Raw genomic sequence first — 18,173 nt, forward strand, 5'->3', positions numbered from 1 at the left:
AACAAGATTAATTTCAATCAAAGCAAAACAGTTCTATGAACCTAATACTGTTTTCCATTTTTTTAAGGTTTATTGGAGGAGAAAAGAGAAGTCAATGCAATGCTGTGTATTTTTTTTTAAATTTTCAGTCTCCTCACATGCACAAAATAACCCTGAAAAATTTCTGAAATTGCCTATACTGAGAGCTTTAATCCTATGGGGCACAGTTGTTCTTGCCATACTGCTGTAGTCAGATCCCTCAGTTGTTTATGCAGGATGGAAAAGGATCTTGCTGTGTGGGAAATACCTCTGTGAAGCCCTGGTGCTTCCCAGGAGCTGGCTGGAGGCTGCAGGTTTGACTGCCCTTTCTATGTGCTGGCAAGACCAGGGCTTCTCCAGTACCCGTGAGCAGTGTCTCTTACTAGTGAAAATTATTTTCTTGGTGTAACTCCGAGGGTCAGGGTGGGATAATTGGGTCCCCAGTGGCTGTCAGGGCACAGGGTCAAGTGTGCCCAGCCTGGCTTGGCACCTCCATCTTCTTCCCCTGCTTCTGGACTGCTGAGCTCATGTGTTGTCATACTAAGAAGAGGGACTGCAGGGCTGAAAAATGAAATCCTGGTGAAAGGAGGTGGCAACCTTGCCACTTACAGGAGTCCTGCAGGCTGTAACTATGCTGGAGGAGGTAGTGAGGGGGGAGAGTGTAGCCAGTGGGGCTGGGGCTTCCCTAAAGCAGCAGTGCCAAGTCCTCTCCTTATGGCCTTATAGGGGGAAGTAAGGTATGATAGGGTCACAGCTTGTGGTGGAGAGAAGCTGAGCTGGACACCAAGGGGATGTTGTGGAAGGTGTCAGCTGAAGAGAGTGGCAGACCTTTGAGAAATAGGGGCCCCTCCTGACAGCTTCATCTGTGTGAGCATGTAGAAAGTGGTGGCTCCTCCATCAGCTCCCATTGCCTGCATCGCTTGAAAAATCCCACCCTGAAATCCATCTGACCCACCAAGACAGTATCTTTGCAAGCTGTTCTATGCTAAAGTCTCAGAAAAGGAGTATCATCACCCTCGTTTTATGGATGGGAGGAATTTGAAACATGGGGAGGAGGGTACACACCTGTGGTCACTGGGGGTTGGTGGTGGACTTGGGAGTTGAAGTGAAGCCTGTCAACTTGGTGCTTTGCTCTTGGCAGTGAGAATGATCTGCAGTGCTTGTGTCTCTAATGCTTTGGTGCTGTGCTTGTGAATCAGGTAGAAAGGCTGCTTTAAAAACAAGCAGTCTAGGTTTAGAGCTGGCATAATCACAATTCCTATGCCACTAGGAGCAGAGGGGGGAGGAGCAGATAAAAATCAGAAAATTAGAATTTATTACAATAAAAGCCAAAGTGCTAGAAGCCAAAACTGTCATTGTAATGTGAGCTCTATTTCAATAGTGTCCTATTACATTTTATAAGAGGCTGAACATGCATAAGAATATCTTGGTTGGTAATAATCTAATTTGTGATATGTAGCTAATGTGTATTTGTTGTTCTGCTGTACATTATGCAGCAGCAATTCATTTCTAAACCATATTAACTGGCAATATAGCAGTTCAGGGCAAAAATTACTGGCATAGATGTAAGTTTTACTTAGGCTTAGTAGTAGCTAAGTTGAGAGACCAGAAATCCTGGTCAGGGAAGAACAACTGGGGTGAAGAGCTGAGGGTATGTCTCTTCCAAAGTCATCCTACCAACAGAATATCCACAACCCCCACCTCGACTGCCCCAACAGATGATAATGGGTATCCCCAAAGTATCTGGCAAGCAGAAAAGAAACATAGAGACAGATGTGGGTACCAGCTGGCTGAGGCACCTCACACGTTGGAGCTGACACTTCCCTATTCTGGAATGAGTTTGTAGAAAGTGGTGTCTCTGCAGACTGCACCAATCAATAGCAAAGATCTGCAGCAGTGGCTTTCAAATTAGATAAGCTTTGAAGCTGATATCTAAATGATAGTAACAACATAAACACTTGACTGAATGCCCTTCTGTCATTGCATCCCTAACAACACTTACAGAAGACCATTTGTGTTTTATGGGATCTTATTTTCTTCCTCGTTATTTAACAACACTGCTAAATAAAAACAATCAATAATCATGTTGATTACCATAATTCATTAATTAAATGAACAAGGCTATTAGGGTAGCTATATTTTAAGATGGAACAATTAGCAAAGGTTAAAGGGACCACGGTCATTAAAAAAATAAATTACTCAGTGTGCATCAAATGTCTCCCCATTTTTTTAAACATTAAAAGTATTGTTGCTACAGATGAGAGAAAGAGTCTCTTGGCTCACGTTGTTGTGGGCTGTGTCACAACATCTTTCCACAGTGCCCACTGGTCCTACTGGAAGTGTCCTACTTCTCTGATGGCTAGAAACCATGTCTGGTTTCTAGTCTAAATTTATTCTTGGCCAGTTTCTACCCATTTGCTCTTGTGCCAGTGTTGTCCTTCAGCTTATCTGTCCTCTGGCTGATGTAATTTATGCCTTGTTTACATTTCTTTCTGCCTGGGCAATGAAGATCTATGGAACATGTCTGTTCTGCTTTAGCTTGTAGCCAGTTTCACTTTCTTAATTGCTCCAGTGCCAGGATTTCAAGCAACACAAGGGAACATCCTTTGTTTTCAAAAGAAAAGCTTTCATTCAAGCTGTATGATATTGTGGGCATATTTTCTGTTTGATTGAATGTTTACGAATGCTTCATTTTATTTTCACAAAATTTAAAAACCGGGCCAAATTCAAGCTGACAGCGTCCATATGAAATGGCTAAATAAGTAACAACAGAAAGAAAACTTTTCAGACCCTACATTGTTCCAGGAGTCAAGAAAGAAAAGCGAGAGGGTTCCAGTAGTTGCTGGAGCCAGCCAAGTGCAGAAAGTAAGGCTGGGAGTAGAACGTAGCCCTTTTCTAGAATGAATTTTTGGTGCCTGTCTCTTTATGCCAACTATTTTTTTTAAGGGGAACTTTGCAGGAACTAGTCTGAGGTGTTTAACTGGGGTGAGAGCTGATGCAAGTTGCACGGGCGTCTCTTGCACACCCTACACAGCACAGAGCAGCAGCAGTGCAAAAGGCAGAGGCTGGAGCTTGCCACGGCATCCCTGGAGCAGCAGAGAGACCTGGAAGTTTAGCTCATTTATGTTAATTTTGATAATCTCAGCCCATGTTTTAATGGCTGGTGACAGTTAAGACTTGCTGATGAATAAGCAAAGACCTGAAAGTTGTTGAAGGTAATGAAGTGTCTATGAAATATGCTCCTTCACAAGGACATGTTTGTGTTGCATATGCTCCTTTTACTGCTACTGCCTTCAAGCTTCTTTACCTGCATCTTTAATGAGGGCGTAGACACTGCCCCAGTAGCTACAGATCTTCACACTTAATTTCCTAAATTCCTGAGTTGGCCATGAGGAAGTTCCTCTGTTTCTAAGTACCTTCATGGTCAAATCAGTCTTTTCATGCAAGGGCACCTTCTTGCACCCCATGTTTTACAGCATTTGAAGAGGGTCGGAGAGAGTATTAGAGGCACCGGTGTCTAGAAGTGTCTGCTATAGTGGACTGAACAGATAATATATTTGGCTCTTAACACTGAGAAGGGAGCATGTATTACTTGCTTTCTTTAAGAAACAGAAAGGTCCTAAAAGCCAATCAAAAGGAAGACAAAGCTTGCGTGAGGCTTATGAAATCAAGTCAGGGAAGAGAGAGTGAGCATCCTTGGAGCTAGGTCACAAGTAGCCAGCCCACACCACTGACGGATGGTATAAAACAACCCTCCTCAGTGCTGGAGCTGTCCAGCACATTTTGCTTTGGTTCCATTGGATTGAGAGGTTTTCCAGGAATTCAGAGGCTCTGGAGCTGCTGAAAGTAGAAGTATCAGTGGGATCCACCTCTGCTGAGGATCAGGGACCTTGAAAGCTAGTTGGCTTCATAAAAATAACTTTGTGCATCCTGTTCCCTGGCACAGAAGAACTGAAACTGTTATACAATCAGGGTTTCAGCCCCTCTGTTGCTGTGGCCCTCTTTCAACTCTGAAGGTTGCCCTTTGGGCAGAAAATCCCAACATGCCTAGGGATGACCTAGCTGGTCATCTCTGTGTGGAGTCCTGATGATCTCCATTGACATATTATCACCTGTACCCAGCAGAGAGCAATGTTCTCCTTAATTACTGACAAAAATGTCTCTTCAGAAGCTTCCCAATAATTACTCAAGTACCCACTCAAGTGGCTTTTAATTTAGGCACCCTACCCTCACACTCGTACATTTTCCAATTGTCAAGCACAGTTTGTCTTATGTATAAGCTTCCCCCAGAAGAAAATGCAAATAACTTGCCCCCTGGTTTATACTACCTTGCATGAACTTCAGTGAACCCATAATGTCTCAGAAGATGGTGTTTTCAACAGGCTAAAGCAGGAGCATTCAATCATAATGAAAGATGAAAGCTCCTATTGTGAGTTTCCCTGCATCCGACAACACTTGGCAACACTACAGCACTTTTTGTTGGAATGCTGAGGGCTGCCTTGCCAGCTCATCTCGTTACCAGAGGCTGTCCCTTACCCCTGCTCTGGGGCAGGGGTGTTACACAGCAGACAGCTGCCCCAGGAGTGCCCACAGGCTCCTGTAAATGCTGTGAGGCAGATGGCATGGCCATCATGCTGGGTGCCACAAGAGGGGCAGCTGACACTGTCCCTGGGGCAGCGGGGAGTGGGCATTCCCAAATTTGCAGCTGCCTTTGTGGGAATAGGAAGGGCAACTCAGGGAGCCCTGAAGGACCTGGCTGCATTCAAAAGGGAATACTTTAGGGTATTACTTCGATAGGTAAGCAGGATCCATGCTTGTTTCCTCACGTCCTCTTTACTTATTTCTGTTGTTTTACAAGGGTAGTCTCTGGACACTGAATGCAATCAATGTAGCGGACTCCACCAGCCCTTGAACTGAATAAGACCAAAGAGACACTAACTCTTTCTTTGAAGTGGTAAGAGAAACATACATATAAAGAGGGAGGATAAGGAAGCAGGAAAGCACAGCCAGAGAGGAGGAAAAAAATCACACTGAACAGGAATTTCTCATCCAAGATGACCTGTAGAGAGGTCACAAATAGAGGAAGCAAGGAAACAGAGTTTCCCATGTCCAAAAGCTATTCTTGGAAAGCTCCAGAAGAGTCCTACAAAGTCATTAGAGCAGTCATTGCAGCTTCAGCTTTAAGCACTTTAGGAGTTCAGCAGTCTGAGGGCAGAGAAGGCCAACACTGTAATTTGCATCAGGGGAGCACATATGGGTGATGAGGATGGAAGGCTGTGATGGATGCCTATAGAATGACCAGCCAAACAATCAGTAGTGGTGCTTTTTTCCTTTAAAAAAAATGCTACTTTATCAAACCTGTGGGAGGGAGAAAGAAAATAGTAATTTCAGAAGAGCCCATTGTATAGGGATATAAAGACCCAGTCTTGAGCCTTGGTCTTGAAAGTGGCAAGATCACCAGTTCTACCACAGCAGTGTGCTTTCTTGCTCTTCTGGCATTTCATAGTGAGATCCAAAAGGTCTCATTTTCATTCCTTATGGGGAAGAAAAATGACTTTGCACCCAAAGTGTTCTGCAAAGCGGATTACTGCTGATATTAGCTTTGATACTGGCTGATGCCAGGTCTGTCTCAGAAGTCAGGTGGAAGGGATTGTTTGTGGCTGCTCAGGCTGGTTTCCTGCTTCACTCAAGTCAGGAATGCACAGAGCAAGCCCAGTAAGTAACCTGTGACAGGCATATCAATAAGGCAAGATATCTCTGGATAAGTGGGATTTGGACTTGATGTTAGGAAGAACCTTTCTCAGGTGAAGGTGGTGCAGAACCAGATTCCCAAGGGAGCTGTGGAATTTCCACTGCTGCAGGTCCCTAAGCAGGGATTGGTCCAAACTTGCCAGCAACAATGAAGGTGCTGCTGGCACAGTACAGGGGTCACTTCTCTAGGGTCTTTTGTACCTTGTGTGCTATGATACCAGCTCATCTATTTTTGAAAGAGGTTGGCTCCTAGGGTGAAATGATAGAGAATCCATCACAACTCTTGCCACATCGTTCTCTTGCTATTAACAATAAACATGAGTCTTGCCTTAGCTTGTAGCCTCCAGATCTCATTCTGACTTTGCTGGATTGAAAGAGTCCTTCCTTCCAAAAATGTTCTTACTGAGAGGTGAGAGATTTATCACTCAGAGACAAGTCATGTCCATCATTCCCTTGGATACAGAGGTTCTCAACCATTTTTCAGCCAGATTTTCAGCAACAGTAAAGTACCAGTGGCCACAGTGTTAGCGGGCTAAATACAGCTGAGTACAAAGATCACTTTCACAGGAAGGCTCAACGTGAATCCCCTGTAGTTGTGCTTCTCACTGCAACAAAGAGACTGAACTGCTTGAGTCTCTCACTATACCCATATTCTCTGTAGACCTCAGACCGTCTTGGAGCTATGTTCTGATCCCTGCCACTTCTGGAGTTTGGCAACCAGACTTTGTGACTTTTGTGATACTGGTGTTTGCTGCACTGGGTACAGATACAACAGAACGTTTCTGCTTCTGCTCCCTGTTGCTCCATGCATGCACCCATAGGCTTGGACTCTCCTTGTAGTTCTATGGAGAAAGCTCCTGTTCAGCTGTATCTCTCTCATTGTTCCCAATTCCCAGAGTTACTGCTTTCCAGGAAAAAAAAAAAAATATGCAAAAAAAAGCCCAGTCTTGGAGTAATACAGACGTAATATGGACAAGACAATTTATCCCTAGAGGTTTAAAATGTGCTAAAAATGAAACTTGTTTATGTGAAGTCAGTTTCCACATCAGTTTAGTCTCTTCACCAGACCTGCTGTGTCATTAATTACCACTGCATTAGTCTTTGCATCCTTGGCAAACTTAGATTTGCTTCCAGCCCACTGATATCTTTATTGGTGTCTGGATTGCAGTAGCTGTGAGAGTCTGGGCAGCGGGGACAAGGGATTTCATTTTAATGGGGAGATGGGTTGATTTATTCCTTGGGAGGGAAAGCACAATGCAAATAGCAAGAGACGTGTTTGGAGGCCAGAAGTATGTGGGAGTATAGATGTATTCACTCAGATCCTTTTTATCCAGCATCTGTGGTTAGCAGGGAATGAGGGAGTCTTCAAACCTTGTCCTAGCTGCATGACAGCTGTAATCTCTTATTTACATTTAGTGTTGAGTATGCCCTTGCAGTACATGGGAGAAAGAAGCTGGTTTGGCTAAATAAGATGCAATCTGGATGCATGTAACTTCAAAGGCATCCTGAGGGCAGGATTAATGTCTCAGCACTCCTGTTCTGCAGAGCTTGATGGCAATGAGAGTACCAGGTTTTGTCAGGCACTGTATTTTGTGTGAGACCTCTGAACCTCAAGGAGTCTTTTCTGGGTTAGAGGGTAATGGGCTGCCCCTGTGGAGCATTGCTCTTCTGACCCAGCAGGGTCTGAGGTACCACCTGGCTCAGGATGTGAGTGCTGGACTTGTACGAATTTGGAGGCTGCATGAAGGGACAAGTGAAGTCTGAGGGTCAGGGAACTTCCTAAGGCCTCCTTAGGTCTGGCAGAATCCATTACATGCAGATTGAGAGACTTATGGGTCTGAAGGGAGTTTGTTATTTCTCCCTGACAGCTTCTCCCTTCCTCCCCTCTTGGTCTATGCCAGTGCAACACGTGTGCATTAAGGAGGCTGATGTCTCCAACCTCCAAGCCTTGACTTGCTGTTGAGCAGATGGTCTCACAGCCCTTCTGGAGGAACGCGATAGGGGTTTCATTCTTCCTCTCTTCTTTTTATCACTCTCAATCACATAATCAGGCTGTTTTGCCTCAGCCAAGATCTAATCAGGAAGGATCTGTTTGACTTTCAACAAAGTCAGCTTGATGGAAACTTTAAATTGAAAGGCTTTTCCCGACACGCTTAAAAATTATGTTGGTTGGAATCAGTGCCTTGCTGCATGGTTACAGCATGAGGAGGTTTCACAGCCTGAGCAGCTTTCCTTTTTCCTGAGCAGGGAAAAAGCCTGAGCAACTCCTTACACTGCCTGAGCTAGATATTTGCAGGCCTTTTCCCTTGGACTCCTGCCTCTAAGGAAGCAATAACTGAAGCACATCAGTGCAAGTACAGGTTTTTTTTCATGGCCTGATCCCATTGGGGAAGGCAATAGCAGAATGGCTGATGGACTGGTGGGGTGGTAGCAGGAGCTTGGAGATGAGGCCATCTTGAACAAGCTCCAGGTCTTGCTCTGGTATGTGAGACAGGCACTGACCTGCCTGCAGGGAGGTCTTTCTTCATATGTGGGAACAGCTTCAGATGCCCCCCCCGCTTACACTCCTTTTCAGGCTTCGTTGTGAGGAGACAACATTTGCAGCAAGATGTAGGCAGCAGAATTGATCGTAGAAGTAGTCTTCCCTGCCACTTGCAGCAGGTGCCTCCAGAACCCAAGAGATAAAGTCTGTTCAGCCTTACAGAAGGCTTCTTGAAGAGAAATGCACCATGGCAATTTCATTCCTAGACAGCCACTGTTACCTTCAGTGAAGCAAAGCTTTATTGTGTTCCCCTGCCTCTGCTTGGTACAGGCAACAAGTCACTGAGGAGAAATAAAGCCTGTTAAGTAGAAATCCTCTCTTAGAAAGGAAAAAATATCCATGAATGTCTGAAATCAGAGTAGAATTCGTCTTTTTTTTGGTCTTTTTTTTTCCTGGGCTTCAGTTGGTTTTGTTGTCTTGATGCTGCTTGTGGCCCCTTTTTTGCAGCAGTGGTTTTATTCTGCAACCTGCATAACTGCTTACCTGCCACTTGCTCTGAGACACAAACAAGCCCAACTTATCCCCAGGCTAGAGCTGTTTCTGAACACACTGGGCAGGCTAATGAATATTCCTCATGATGAGTTGCAAATTTCATTTTAATCGAATCTTAGAAGCCAAAAAAAAAAGGGGTGAGGGACCCATTAAATACATTATTTTAATACAGCAATCAGATGATGCAAACTCTTCTGTGTTTATTAAAAGGCCTTGTCAACTCAGAGCTCAGCTGTGTGAGAAAAGCCCAGAAAGCCAGCCAGTTTTCCTACTCCACTGCTGTTTCAGGGGCCAGATCTCTCTCCCTAAACAGCATATTTTTAAGTGGCCATGTGAATTCTTATTAGGCATCCAAATATAGATATAAACTCATGTATTGTAAACAGAATTACCCTACACATAAAACAAGCAAAATACTGTAGGGTCTTCTCTTTTCTTTATCAGGTTACCCAGGCATGTTTGTTTTTTCTTTTTTTTTAAAAAAAAAAGTCCACCCACAGAGGGAGACTGGGGAATGCCATGAATTTTAATTATGCTAGATATGTAACAAGGAGCTACCTTGTAAAAATAAAGTTAATAAAACATGGATATGGGCTTAATTCTGCTTAATAAGCAGCCCCAGTAATGCCCTTTTTAGATGTAATTTACAGAGTGTGGAGATTGTGTACAATCAGTAAGAGGTGTCTGCATGCAGATTTCAAACTCAACAGTGCATTCTTATTGGAAGAGATTTGTTGCTGTGCTGCTGTAAAACGGTGAATTAGGCCATTCATAATTATTGGCCAGAGATGAGTGTCTTTCTTTTCCCCATTCAACTACAGCAATAAATACTCATACACACTGTAAGGTGGTGTGATATTTAAATCTCTTCCTTAACTTCCATGCAAGCATTTTCAGTAGCTATGCAGATAAAACAGCAAAAAGCCTCTATACACTTCTGTCTGTACTTAGCTCTGTGTGTACAGAATTAGTAAAGCAGAGATATGCCTAATGACTGAATCTACAGAACATAGCCCATGGCTTTTGATGGCTCCATGAAAAATAAACAGGATATTCTGCTAACAACCCTGCGGGAATTATTGCACTTCTCTAAGGAAAGATGCCAATAACCTCTGTTTTGACCTAGATACATTGTTCTGTTTAGGAAGGTAAGGGAATGCAATTCTAGATCTCTTCTCTGTTCTAGCCACCAAAGCCCTAAAATTCAGTCAGACCTTCATTTTAAACCTCAGCACTGAGGACAGAAGAGTTTATGTATCACGTGAACAAAACTTCAGAAATGCCTGTGGCTTGAAATGATTATATTGGCCTCTGTCCATAACAAGTTCATAAAACATAGGTTCCTGCATGTTTGGGTAGGGGGGATCAATGTTTAATAAGCATTGTGAGTCTGATCCTCCAACAACCATGGGGAGTCTGACCCTCTGCCTGCTCCTGTGTGCAGGATGGGGGCTTTCTCCACTGCAGGAGGAGGATTGGCATATCTCTTGAGCATGATCAAAACACTTGTCTCACTTCTTCATTTCATGAATCGGTACCATTCCGTCCTTTCTTCTTCATAGTGCACACTGTGCAGTTTTCCAGACCAAGACCAGAGGGGGAGGAAGGAGCCCAGGGGAGAAGAAGCAGGGGAAAAAATGCTTCAATTTATATTATGTTAATACTGTATTAATATTATGATAAATCTGTTTTCACAAATAATGTGCCTTAAGAAAAAATGCCATGTTGGCCCAGTTTGGTCAAACCATTCATCTTCTGTTGGTGGTAATGAGGAATGCAGCCTCTGGATTCAGCAGAGGCAGGCTGGTATGGTTCTGTGTAGGCTGCACTACTGTCAAAGAGGAGCAACTGATGTAAATGAAAATGTGAGGTGTTTTGAGCCCTGTTTACCCAAAATGAAGTTGAAGGAGAGAATTTTCATTGGCAAAAACCAAAGCATATGGAGACTTTTCTGTGTCACTTGGCAGCAAAAGTAATGTTTCACCTGCAAGAATGAGTGAGCAGGAGCATGTTAGGGTTGGCGTTCAGTTCTTCAGCTCAAGACCGGTCTGGGCTTGCTTGGTGTTTATTGAAAGTGTGAGGTGTTCAGGAAATGTTGTGAAGCTGGGGCATGATCCGGAGTGGTGCAGAGCAGATGCGCATGCCAGTAATGACACCAGGAGTCCATGGCATTGTGCCCATGTTCAGAATCAAACCCTATGGACTCCTTGGCCGTCTATAAATACAGACCTGCCTGTTAGCAAATGCAACATTATATTCAGTTTCACGAGCTCAGCTTTAACTTAATTCCATCACTGCAGAGGCAGGAGACCTGGGAGAAGCATTTCTTCTTACAGTTGCAGCAGCTCTCTTTTCACAAATCACCAGGAAAAAAAAAAACGTGTCACCAACTTTGTCACTGATTAGGATCATTTTTAAGTACAGAGCTGCTGCTCCTAGTTTACAGCTACACAGGAAAACAAATTAGTTGCACGTCAAAATAACTGAAACTTACCTAATATGGGGGGTGGGGGAATAAAACAACATTCTTTCACCAGAGATTTGAAGACTAGAGGCAAAAATTATCTTTATATATAGACAGAAACCTTTTTCTTGGTAAGATACCAGGTTTGCTCACAACCTTTGAAGACGAAGCTTTGGATAATTCACTGGCAATTCAGTGATTCACTGATAGCAAACAGATTTCTTTAGGCCATGCCTGTACCTTGTACTGCAACATTCTTTGATGTCAAATGAAATAATCTGGCAGAGAAAATTAAAATATGAAGCATTTTAGTTACAGGAAAGGGAAGAAAAATCTTTAGTGACTGGGACAAAGAAATCTGCTCGGAGAAGTTGGCAGCTGTTAAAAAGAGATCAACAGCCAAACATTTATATCTCTCAAACGGTTTTGAATGTCTCCCCCCCCCCCCCCCCCCCATTCTCTCCTGGATGAACCTGATTTCACCTGGTTTTGGCATGCATAGGGATTAAGAGTGAAAATCAGGAAGTAATGCCAGAACTTAATTAATCCTTATGGACATTGTGGGTGGGTTTTTTCAGTTGCCTGTTTTTCCAATGCATTATAATAGCTTAGTGCTTCAATTCTTGCAGTGAAGTAGTTCCAAAGATTATTTTGTTGAAGTTGGTAATTTCCAGTATGGCATCCTGTGTTGGTTTGAAGAGCCCTCTTCAACTGGGTACATGCTTTACCCCTACAAATTCAGGAGTGGATCAGCCTTATTTTTTGACTGGTATTCACTGAAGTGTCGCTGGGGCAGATCTCTTCCCAGCTGAGGTCCCCTCTGCCCTGACTATTGTACACTACCCCCAAGTATCTTGTTCATCACCTTCTGCATATACACTTGTTAGAGGTTACTTGAACCTGAAATCTGGAGAGCACCATTTTTTTTGCGGCAGCAACAGCAGTTACTTCTCTGGGTAGCCAGAGATGTATTTCTGCATCTGACACAGAGATATGAGGGAGATTTGAGGGAGCCAGCCCGGCTCCTGCGGGTTGCCCCGAGTAGAGCACCTGTTGATTAGGTGGTCTGCCTTGGGACCGCTGCTACCAGAGGCAGCCTTGGTAGTGCCCACCACTGCAGCCGGCTTGCGCGCTCCGCAGACAAGGTACCGCTGGGCAGCGCAGCCCTGGGGATGCGGAGGCTGTCACCCTCCCGCTGCTTCCGCGGAGAAGCGGGCAAAGCCTTGGAGATGCTCGGCGGCTGATGCTTGGGTGCCCGGGCAGCCTTTACGGCGCTGCCGCACAAGTCGCAGGCGGCTCCCTCGGAGGGGTCGGGCGGGGCTGCGGCTCCGGGGAAGCCCGGCTGCCCGCGGGGAGACGGGCCGGCCCGGGGGGGTGCGGGGGCTGCCCGGGCGGAGGGGCAGAGCCACCGAGGAGCTGCAGTTGCCTCGCTCTGCCTGCGCGACTTTTCTCATCCAAACCTCGATCACGTAGGATTGCGTAGAGGAAGGCGAGCGGGAGCACCTGCAATTCTCCCCGAGCCCAGATCCCTGCCGGCACCGACCCGCCCGGCCCGGCCGCCGCAGGGCTGCGGGGCTCCTCGCCGCCTTGGCAGCAGCTCCGCGCGGCGTGGGCGTCCGGGGGGGCTTCCCCAGCCCCTCCCTCCTTTCTCCTCCTCCACCCCCCAGCTCTCGCGCCGAGCCCGGAGAATGCGGGCGGGCGGCGGGCGCGGCTCGGCTCCTCCTCGCTCTGCCGCCGTCGGGCGGCACCGCCGAGCATCCTAAGCCCCGCACGGAGCAGCAGCAGCCGCACCTCCCCGCCCTCCTCCTCTTCCTCGCCTCGCATCGCTCCTCCCGCCGCGGCAGCCGAGCGCGGGGCTGCCCCGGTGCCAGCGCTCCGCGGCCTCCTCTCCCGCCGGGCCGGACGATGTGGGTTGTTGCCGTCGGGGAGAGCCGCTCCCGGGGCAGAGGCGGCGAGCAAGGCTGGGGGAGCTGCGCCAGCCATGGCGCTGTGAGCCCGGGGCGCCGAGCTGCGGGGATGTGAGCCCGCTCCCGCAGCCGGGGCGCTTCTTTTTTTTTTTTCCTTTTTTTTTTTTTTTTTTTCTCTTTTTAAATTTAATTTTCTTTTATCGCCTCTTTTTGGTTTGTTTGCTGGCCTGGCGTTTTTTTCGTCCTTCCTCTCCCGCCGTCTCTGGGAGCGGTGTGGAGAGGGGAGGAAAAGAGGAAGAGGAGGAGTGCAAACAGGGATGCAGGGCGGCTTGCCCTGAGCCCGGCCGCGGGAGCGGAGCGGAGCCGCGTCCATGTGCGCGCACTGCTGCGCCGCGCCTTGGAGCCGCCGCGCTGGGGCCGGGGCTGCCCGCGGGCCGCGGGGGCTCTGATTCAGCCCACAGCCCCTCTCCGGAGGGCGACCGGCGGGAGGACGTGCCGCCGCCTGCGCCCGACCAGCACCGCAGGGACCCGCGGATCTTCCGTGCTCCCCGTTCCTTGGACACTGCTGCCGCCGGCGGACCTTTGCCAACGGGACAGCCGCCTCCCGGATTTACAAGGCGCGGGGGCTCTGCTAGCCCGGCCGGGGGTCTCGCCGACGGCTGCCCGCGCCGGGATTTGCGCTCCCCGGGGACAGACCCATGGGCAGCGGGGTCCAGCGGCCGGCCATGGTTGTTAGCCCGGGCGCCCTGCTCCGCCTGGCCGGTTGAGCCTTCCCCGGAGCCGGGACTTGGGGCTGCAGCGCGTTAAACGGGGAGTCCCTGTCCCCGCGGGGCTCGGCCCCAGCGCCCGGGCGGCGCCCCCCGGAGCGGCGCGGAGCGGAGCGGGGGGCCCATGAGCGGCGATGGCAGCGGCTATCGCCAGCTCGTTGATCCGGCAGAAGCGGCAGGCGAGGGAGTCCAACAGCGACCGGGTGTCCGCCTCCAAGCGCCGCTCCAGCCCCAGCAAGGACGGACGCTCCCTCTGCGAGAGGCACGTTCTGGGGGTCTTCAGCAAAGTGCGCTTCTGCAGCGGCAGGAAAAGGCCGGTGAGGAGGAGACCGGGTGAGTACGGCGGGCCGGGGCCGTGGGGACCCGCTCTGCGGGGTGAGCCACCCCGGACCCAGCGGGATGTCTGCCCGGAGGGGGTGTCCGGGTGCCGTCTGGGGACAGGCTTGCAGGTTCAAGGTTCGCCTGGAGCCTGGCGGGTCTGCCCCCCGGGCAGGTGGGATGGGTGCCGGGCACCCAGCACCGGCAGCTCTGTGGCTGTCCAACGCGTGGACAGAGCGTGTCCTCCCGCGGGAGAGACGCGTCCATTTAATCCCTGGTAGTTTAACCCAGAATTGTATTTTTTCACTTCCTTGTAGATACGCTTTTCAAACAGTCTTCTCTTGTTTTCTGCACAGCAACAAGGAAGTGGATTAACTGAGTGAGGGTCAGTTAGAATTATGGCCATTTGGTAACTAGGTCCATAAAGTGCTACTTCTTGAGCAGAGTTGCATAGGGAATTTCATCAGCTCAGAAAGCTTTCCAGGTGGCAGCTGCATGACTGTTGCACCCAACAGTAAGCTTGCAAGGACCTAGACATGCGTTTCAGTCTAGTCTTTTTAACTTTCCTTGATCTTTGTGTGTGTGCTTAGTCTTGGTTCCTTGTGGAAAACTTCAGCCCTGGTGTACGTGTTGCTCTCATTTCCGCGATCTAGTCCCACCACCCACAGTTTCAGTTCTGAGCAGTGTGTTGTGCTTTCAGCTGTCCTTGGTAGGTGTGGGAACTCAGTACCTGGCAAGATTAGGTCCTCTGTGATTTCTCAGTGGAATTAGTATTTATTTCTTTCACTGTTTTTTCACTGTTGTAAATCAAGATTAAGGTAAGAAATCAGTGATTGGGTTGAGAAGCTGCTGTGAACATGTACTGTTCTCAAGAGTCTGTTAGTATCATGGTTAAAAAAGTGAAGCTCTTAGGGAAGTGCCATCGACCTGTGTAATCCTCCAGTATTTCCCATGTACATTAATTTTTTGTTGTTGTTGATTAGTCTCTTCTTGAATCGTCTTCTCCACATCTTAAGTCTGTCAGTCATGACTCTACTGCAAGGTGTCAGAGCTAGCTGAGGGCTGCTCCCCTGGTCTTTAGATTGAGGTACATGACCTGTACTCAAGAGAGGAACAAAAATAAATAGGGGAAAAACCTCTCACCATAGAAGGTCACTTTCTCTTAAATTTATCAACAAAGGTGAAGGAGTCATTACTCTTTTGGATTGCTCTCTGTCCCTGATTCACAGGCCGTGGGACAGGGACTATATTTAGCTAGCAAAATGCTTCAAGGTTTGCAATGCATGGGGTTAGGTGGTGAAAACCAGACTCTTTAATGGTCTAATTGAAAACACCAAACAAAGATGCAAAATACCTGAAATATAGCAGGACTCAAAATATTCTAAAGGAAAAAAGTTGATTGGGTTTTTTTCCTTCTTCTTAAAGTTATAGTGGGTGTCATCTTGCTGGACCATCCTATATATTTGGTATCCTGTGAATGCATACTAAATATGGCCCTTGCCCAAAAACTGTGGTCATGTTTTCTTGGGAATCCTTCTTTGTAGGATTAAGAGTGGGACTTGGGAGTCTAAGCCATGAAATCTTTTCCCATTCCTCTTTCCTCCCTAGCTCCATCTGCTATCGAATGAGGTCTCTCAAGGGCTAAAAGGGCTGGGGAGTCTAGACCTGTTACCTAGGTTTCAAGATGCTTTGTCTCATTAAAGCCTGAATGACTTTTACAGCAGGGTGTGGTTGGTGAGGCTGTTTGTTGGTCCTACCACAGGGCTTTGAGCAGCACAGATCCAGTCCTGCCTCCTTTGGACTCACTAAATGCTATGTAGAATTGATGAATTCTAGGAACGTCCTCAGCTTGCATGGACTTTCAGGCTGAGGAAGGTGTTCAATAACTTACAGATGAGAGTGATTTAAGGTAGACTTTTCGTTGACTTAGAGGAAGGATCAATGCTACTCAGTGCTGTAAAAATAGAGCTGTTCAGTCTTTAGAGCTGTTGACTCTTTAGAAACACTCACTTGTAACCAGTACTATATTAATTTTATAAAATTTAAAAAGTAGAGGAATTAAGTTGCTTTGAAAAAAAGTCAAGTGTTTTTTCCTAGGCTATGGACTGTGTCTACTTTAGTTCCCTATATGCTTCTTTTAAATAGAGATTTATTTCACTGGTGGATCCTATTCCTGGATTCAGGTGTGCTGCTCAGAAGGCAGCATGCCACTGGGTTTCTTGCTACTCAGATTGTTTATTAAGGGAGTGTATTGTGCCCAGTTAACTTATTCATTGAAGAGGTGATCTTACACATAGAAAATGACATGCAAATGAACTAAAACTAGTTTAAAGAAGTGTGAATACATTGTGCAGTGACCCTCAACCCCAGTGATTATGCGTACCTCATGATATGCTAGCTTAGTAGTTTGCAAGTCAGTGAAAGGAATGTGAGAAGCATCTGTGTTGAAAAGAGGTACAGTCCCATTTGAAAAATGCTACAGAGAGGATTCTCCCCATTTTACAGAAGGTGAGATGAAGGCATGGAGCTGTTGCCTGATACACAGACCTAATTCCCAATGCTTGTTCCAGCATGCTGTGCTTTGGGCCCCTTACTGCTAGTGAGCTTACAAAGCGACAGTGGTGGAGCTGTAGCAACTTGGACCATTACAGAAATACAATTCTGATGGTGATTTATGCTCCCTTTGCTCTTTGCTTTTGTAAAAGTAACTCTGTGAGCTTACATCAATTAAGTGCTTTTTAATATGTGGCTCAAAACAGTGCTGTAACTAAAATATTCAGTAGAGGTGTGTGTTAGCAGAGTTATTGTTCATTGGTTGACACCTTATGCTCCACTTCGTAGCCTGTGTGAAGCAGGAGATTCTGTGATTCTGTTAAATATTCCTGCTCTCCTATGGGAAGGGAGAATTCCCATCTAGTAGCAGTTCAGGCTCCTTTGGCAGTAGGCATGAGTAGTCACAGGTTTTTGCAAGCTTTTGGAAACCAAGTCCACGCAGGGACATCTTCTGTATCAGCTGTCAGCTCCTGGGGAAAACAAACTGCAGAAACATCTCATTTGTTGGTTGCTATAAGCACCATGTTGTAAAATGAGCACTTGTTTCCTCTGCCTTTTTGGTGGGTAAAGGCAGCTCTGTCACATGCATGCTTTATGTTTTTATCTATCTCTTGCATATGTTTGGCTTTAAGATGACTTGTCAGTTTAAGATAGGCCAAATAAGGACACTAAATGCTGTGAACTAAGCTGAAAATTTGGAGACACCGGTTTAATCTCATTATCATGAATTAATGCAGGTCATTGGCCTCAATTGTGCTGGTACCAAGCAAAATGTGTGTATGTTGAACAGCACTTGTATGGTTTTATGTATAAGGTATAGCTAGAAAAGATTAAATTATATATTTGGCTCTGACCATAGTAACTTGATAGAAGATTAAAAAGAAATTGCTGTATGGCATGGATTTTGGTGCCAGTTCAAGAGATGGATCCTTCATTAGAGAATGATAGATACAGGAGTTGAACGCAGAAGACTAGACAAAGCAGCTCTCTCTACATGACTTCTCTGCCAACAAATGGTTGAACCAAGTAGTTTCATTCCCTTTGTCACTGAATCAAAGCATCCAAGAACATCCCTTCTTCAGCTATTTTGTAATGGGCTGGAAACCCTGGGCTGGTAGGTCCAGCTTGTTTGCGAAAGCTGTGGCCATTGCTTCACCAACAAGCTTGTCAGGCAGAGCTCACCCTGAAGAGAAGGGGTGGAGATGGACTTCTAGCATGCCATGGCCACTGAACAGCAAAGCTGAGAAGTTTAGGGGGGTAAAGAGAAACAGGCTGGAACATCAGGCACGTGTCTGTTGGGGTTGGTGGAAATTTTATCTGAGTGAAGCCCACTGAAAGGGTGTCATTATTCAGGGAGATTG

At 46.6% G+C, this 18,173-nt stretch overlaps 1 protein-coding gene across 3 annotated transcripts in view; it reads left to right on the plus strand.

The window, feature by feature from the left end:
- The window catches only part of FGF12 (fibroblast growth factor 12), a 211,366-nt gene that overhangs the window by 102,925 nt on the left and 90,268 nt on the right, over window positions 1–18,173 (plus strand). The window contains exon 1 of one of the 3 annotated variants that reach the window (XM_051626682.1): window positions 14,035–14,274. The exons of the other annotated variants lie outside the window; for them this stretch is intronic. Coding sequence (XP_051482642.1) covers window positions 14,076–14,274 — 199 coding nt within the window. The 5' untranslated portion in view covers window positions 14,035–14,075. Of the gene's footprint in view, window positions 1–14,034; window positions 14,275–18,173 lie in introns of those variants that run through there. 3 annotated transcript variants of the gene reach the window in all.

The sequence above is a fragment of the Apus apus genome, chromosome 8, assembly GCF_020740795.1.
Source record: "Apus apus isolate bApuApu2 chromosome 8, bApuApu2.pri.cur, whole genome shotgun sequence".
Lineage (NCBI taxonomy): Eukaryota > Metazoa > Chordata > Aves > Apodiformes > Apodidae > Apus > Apus apus.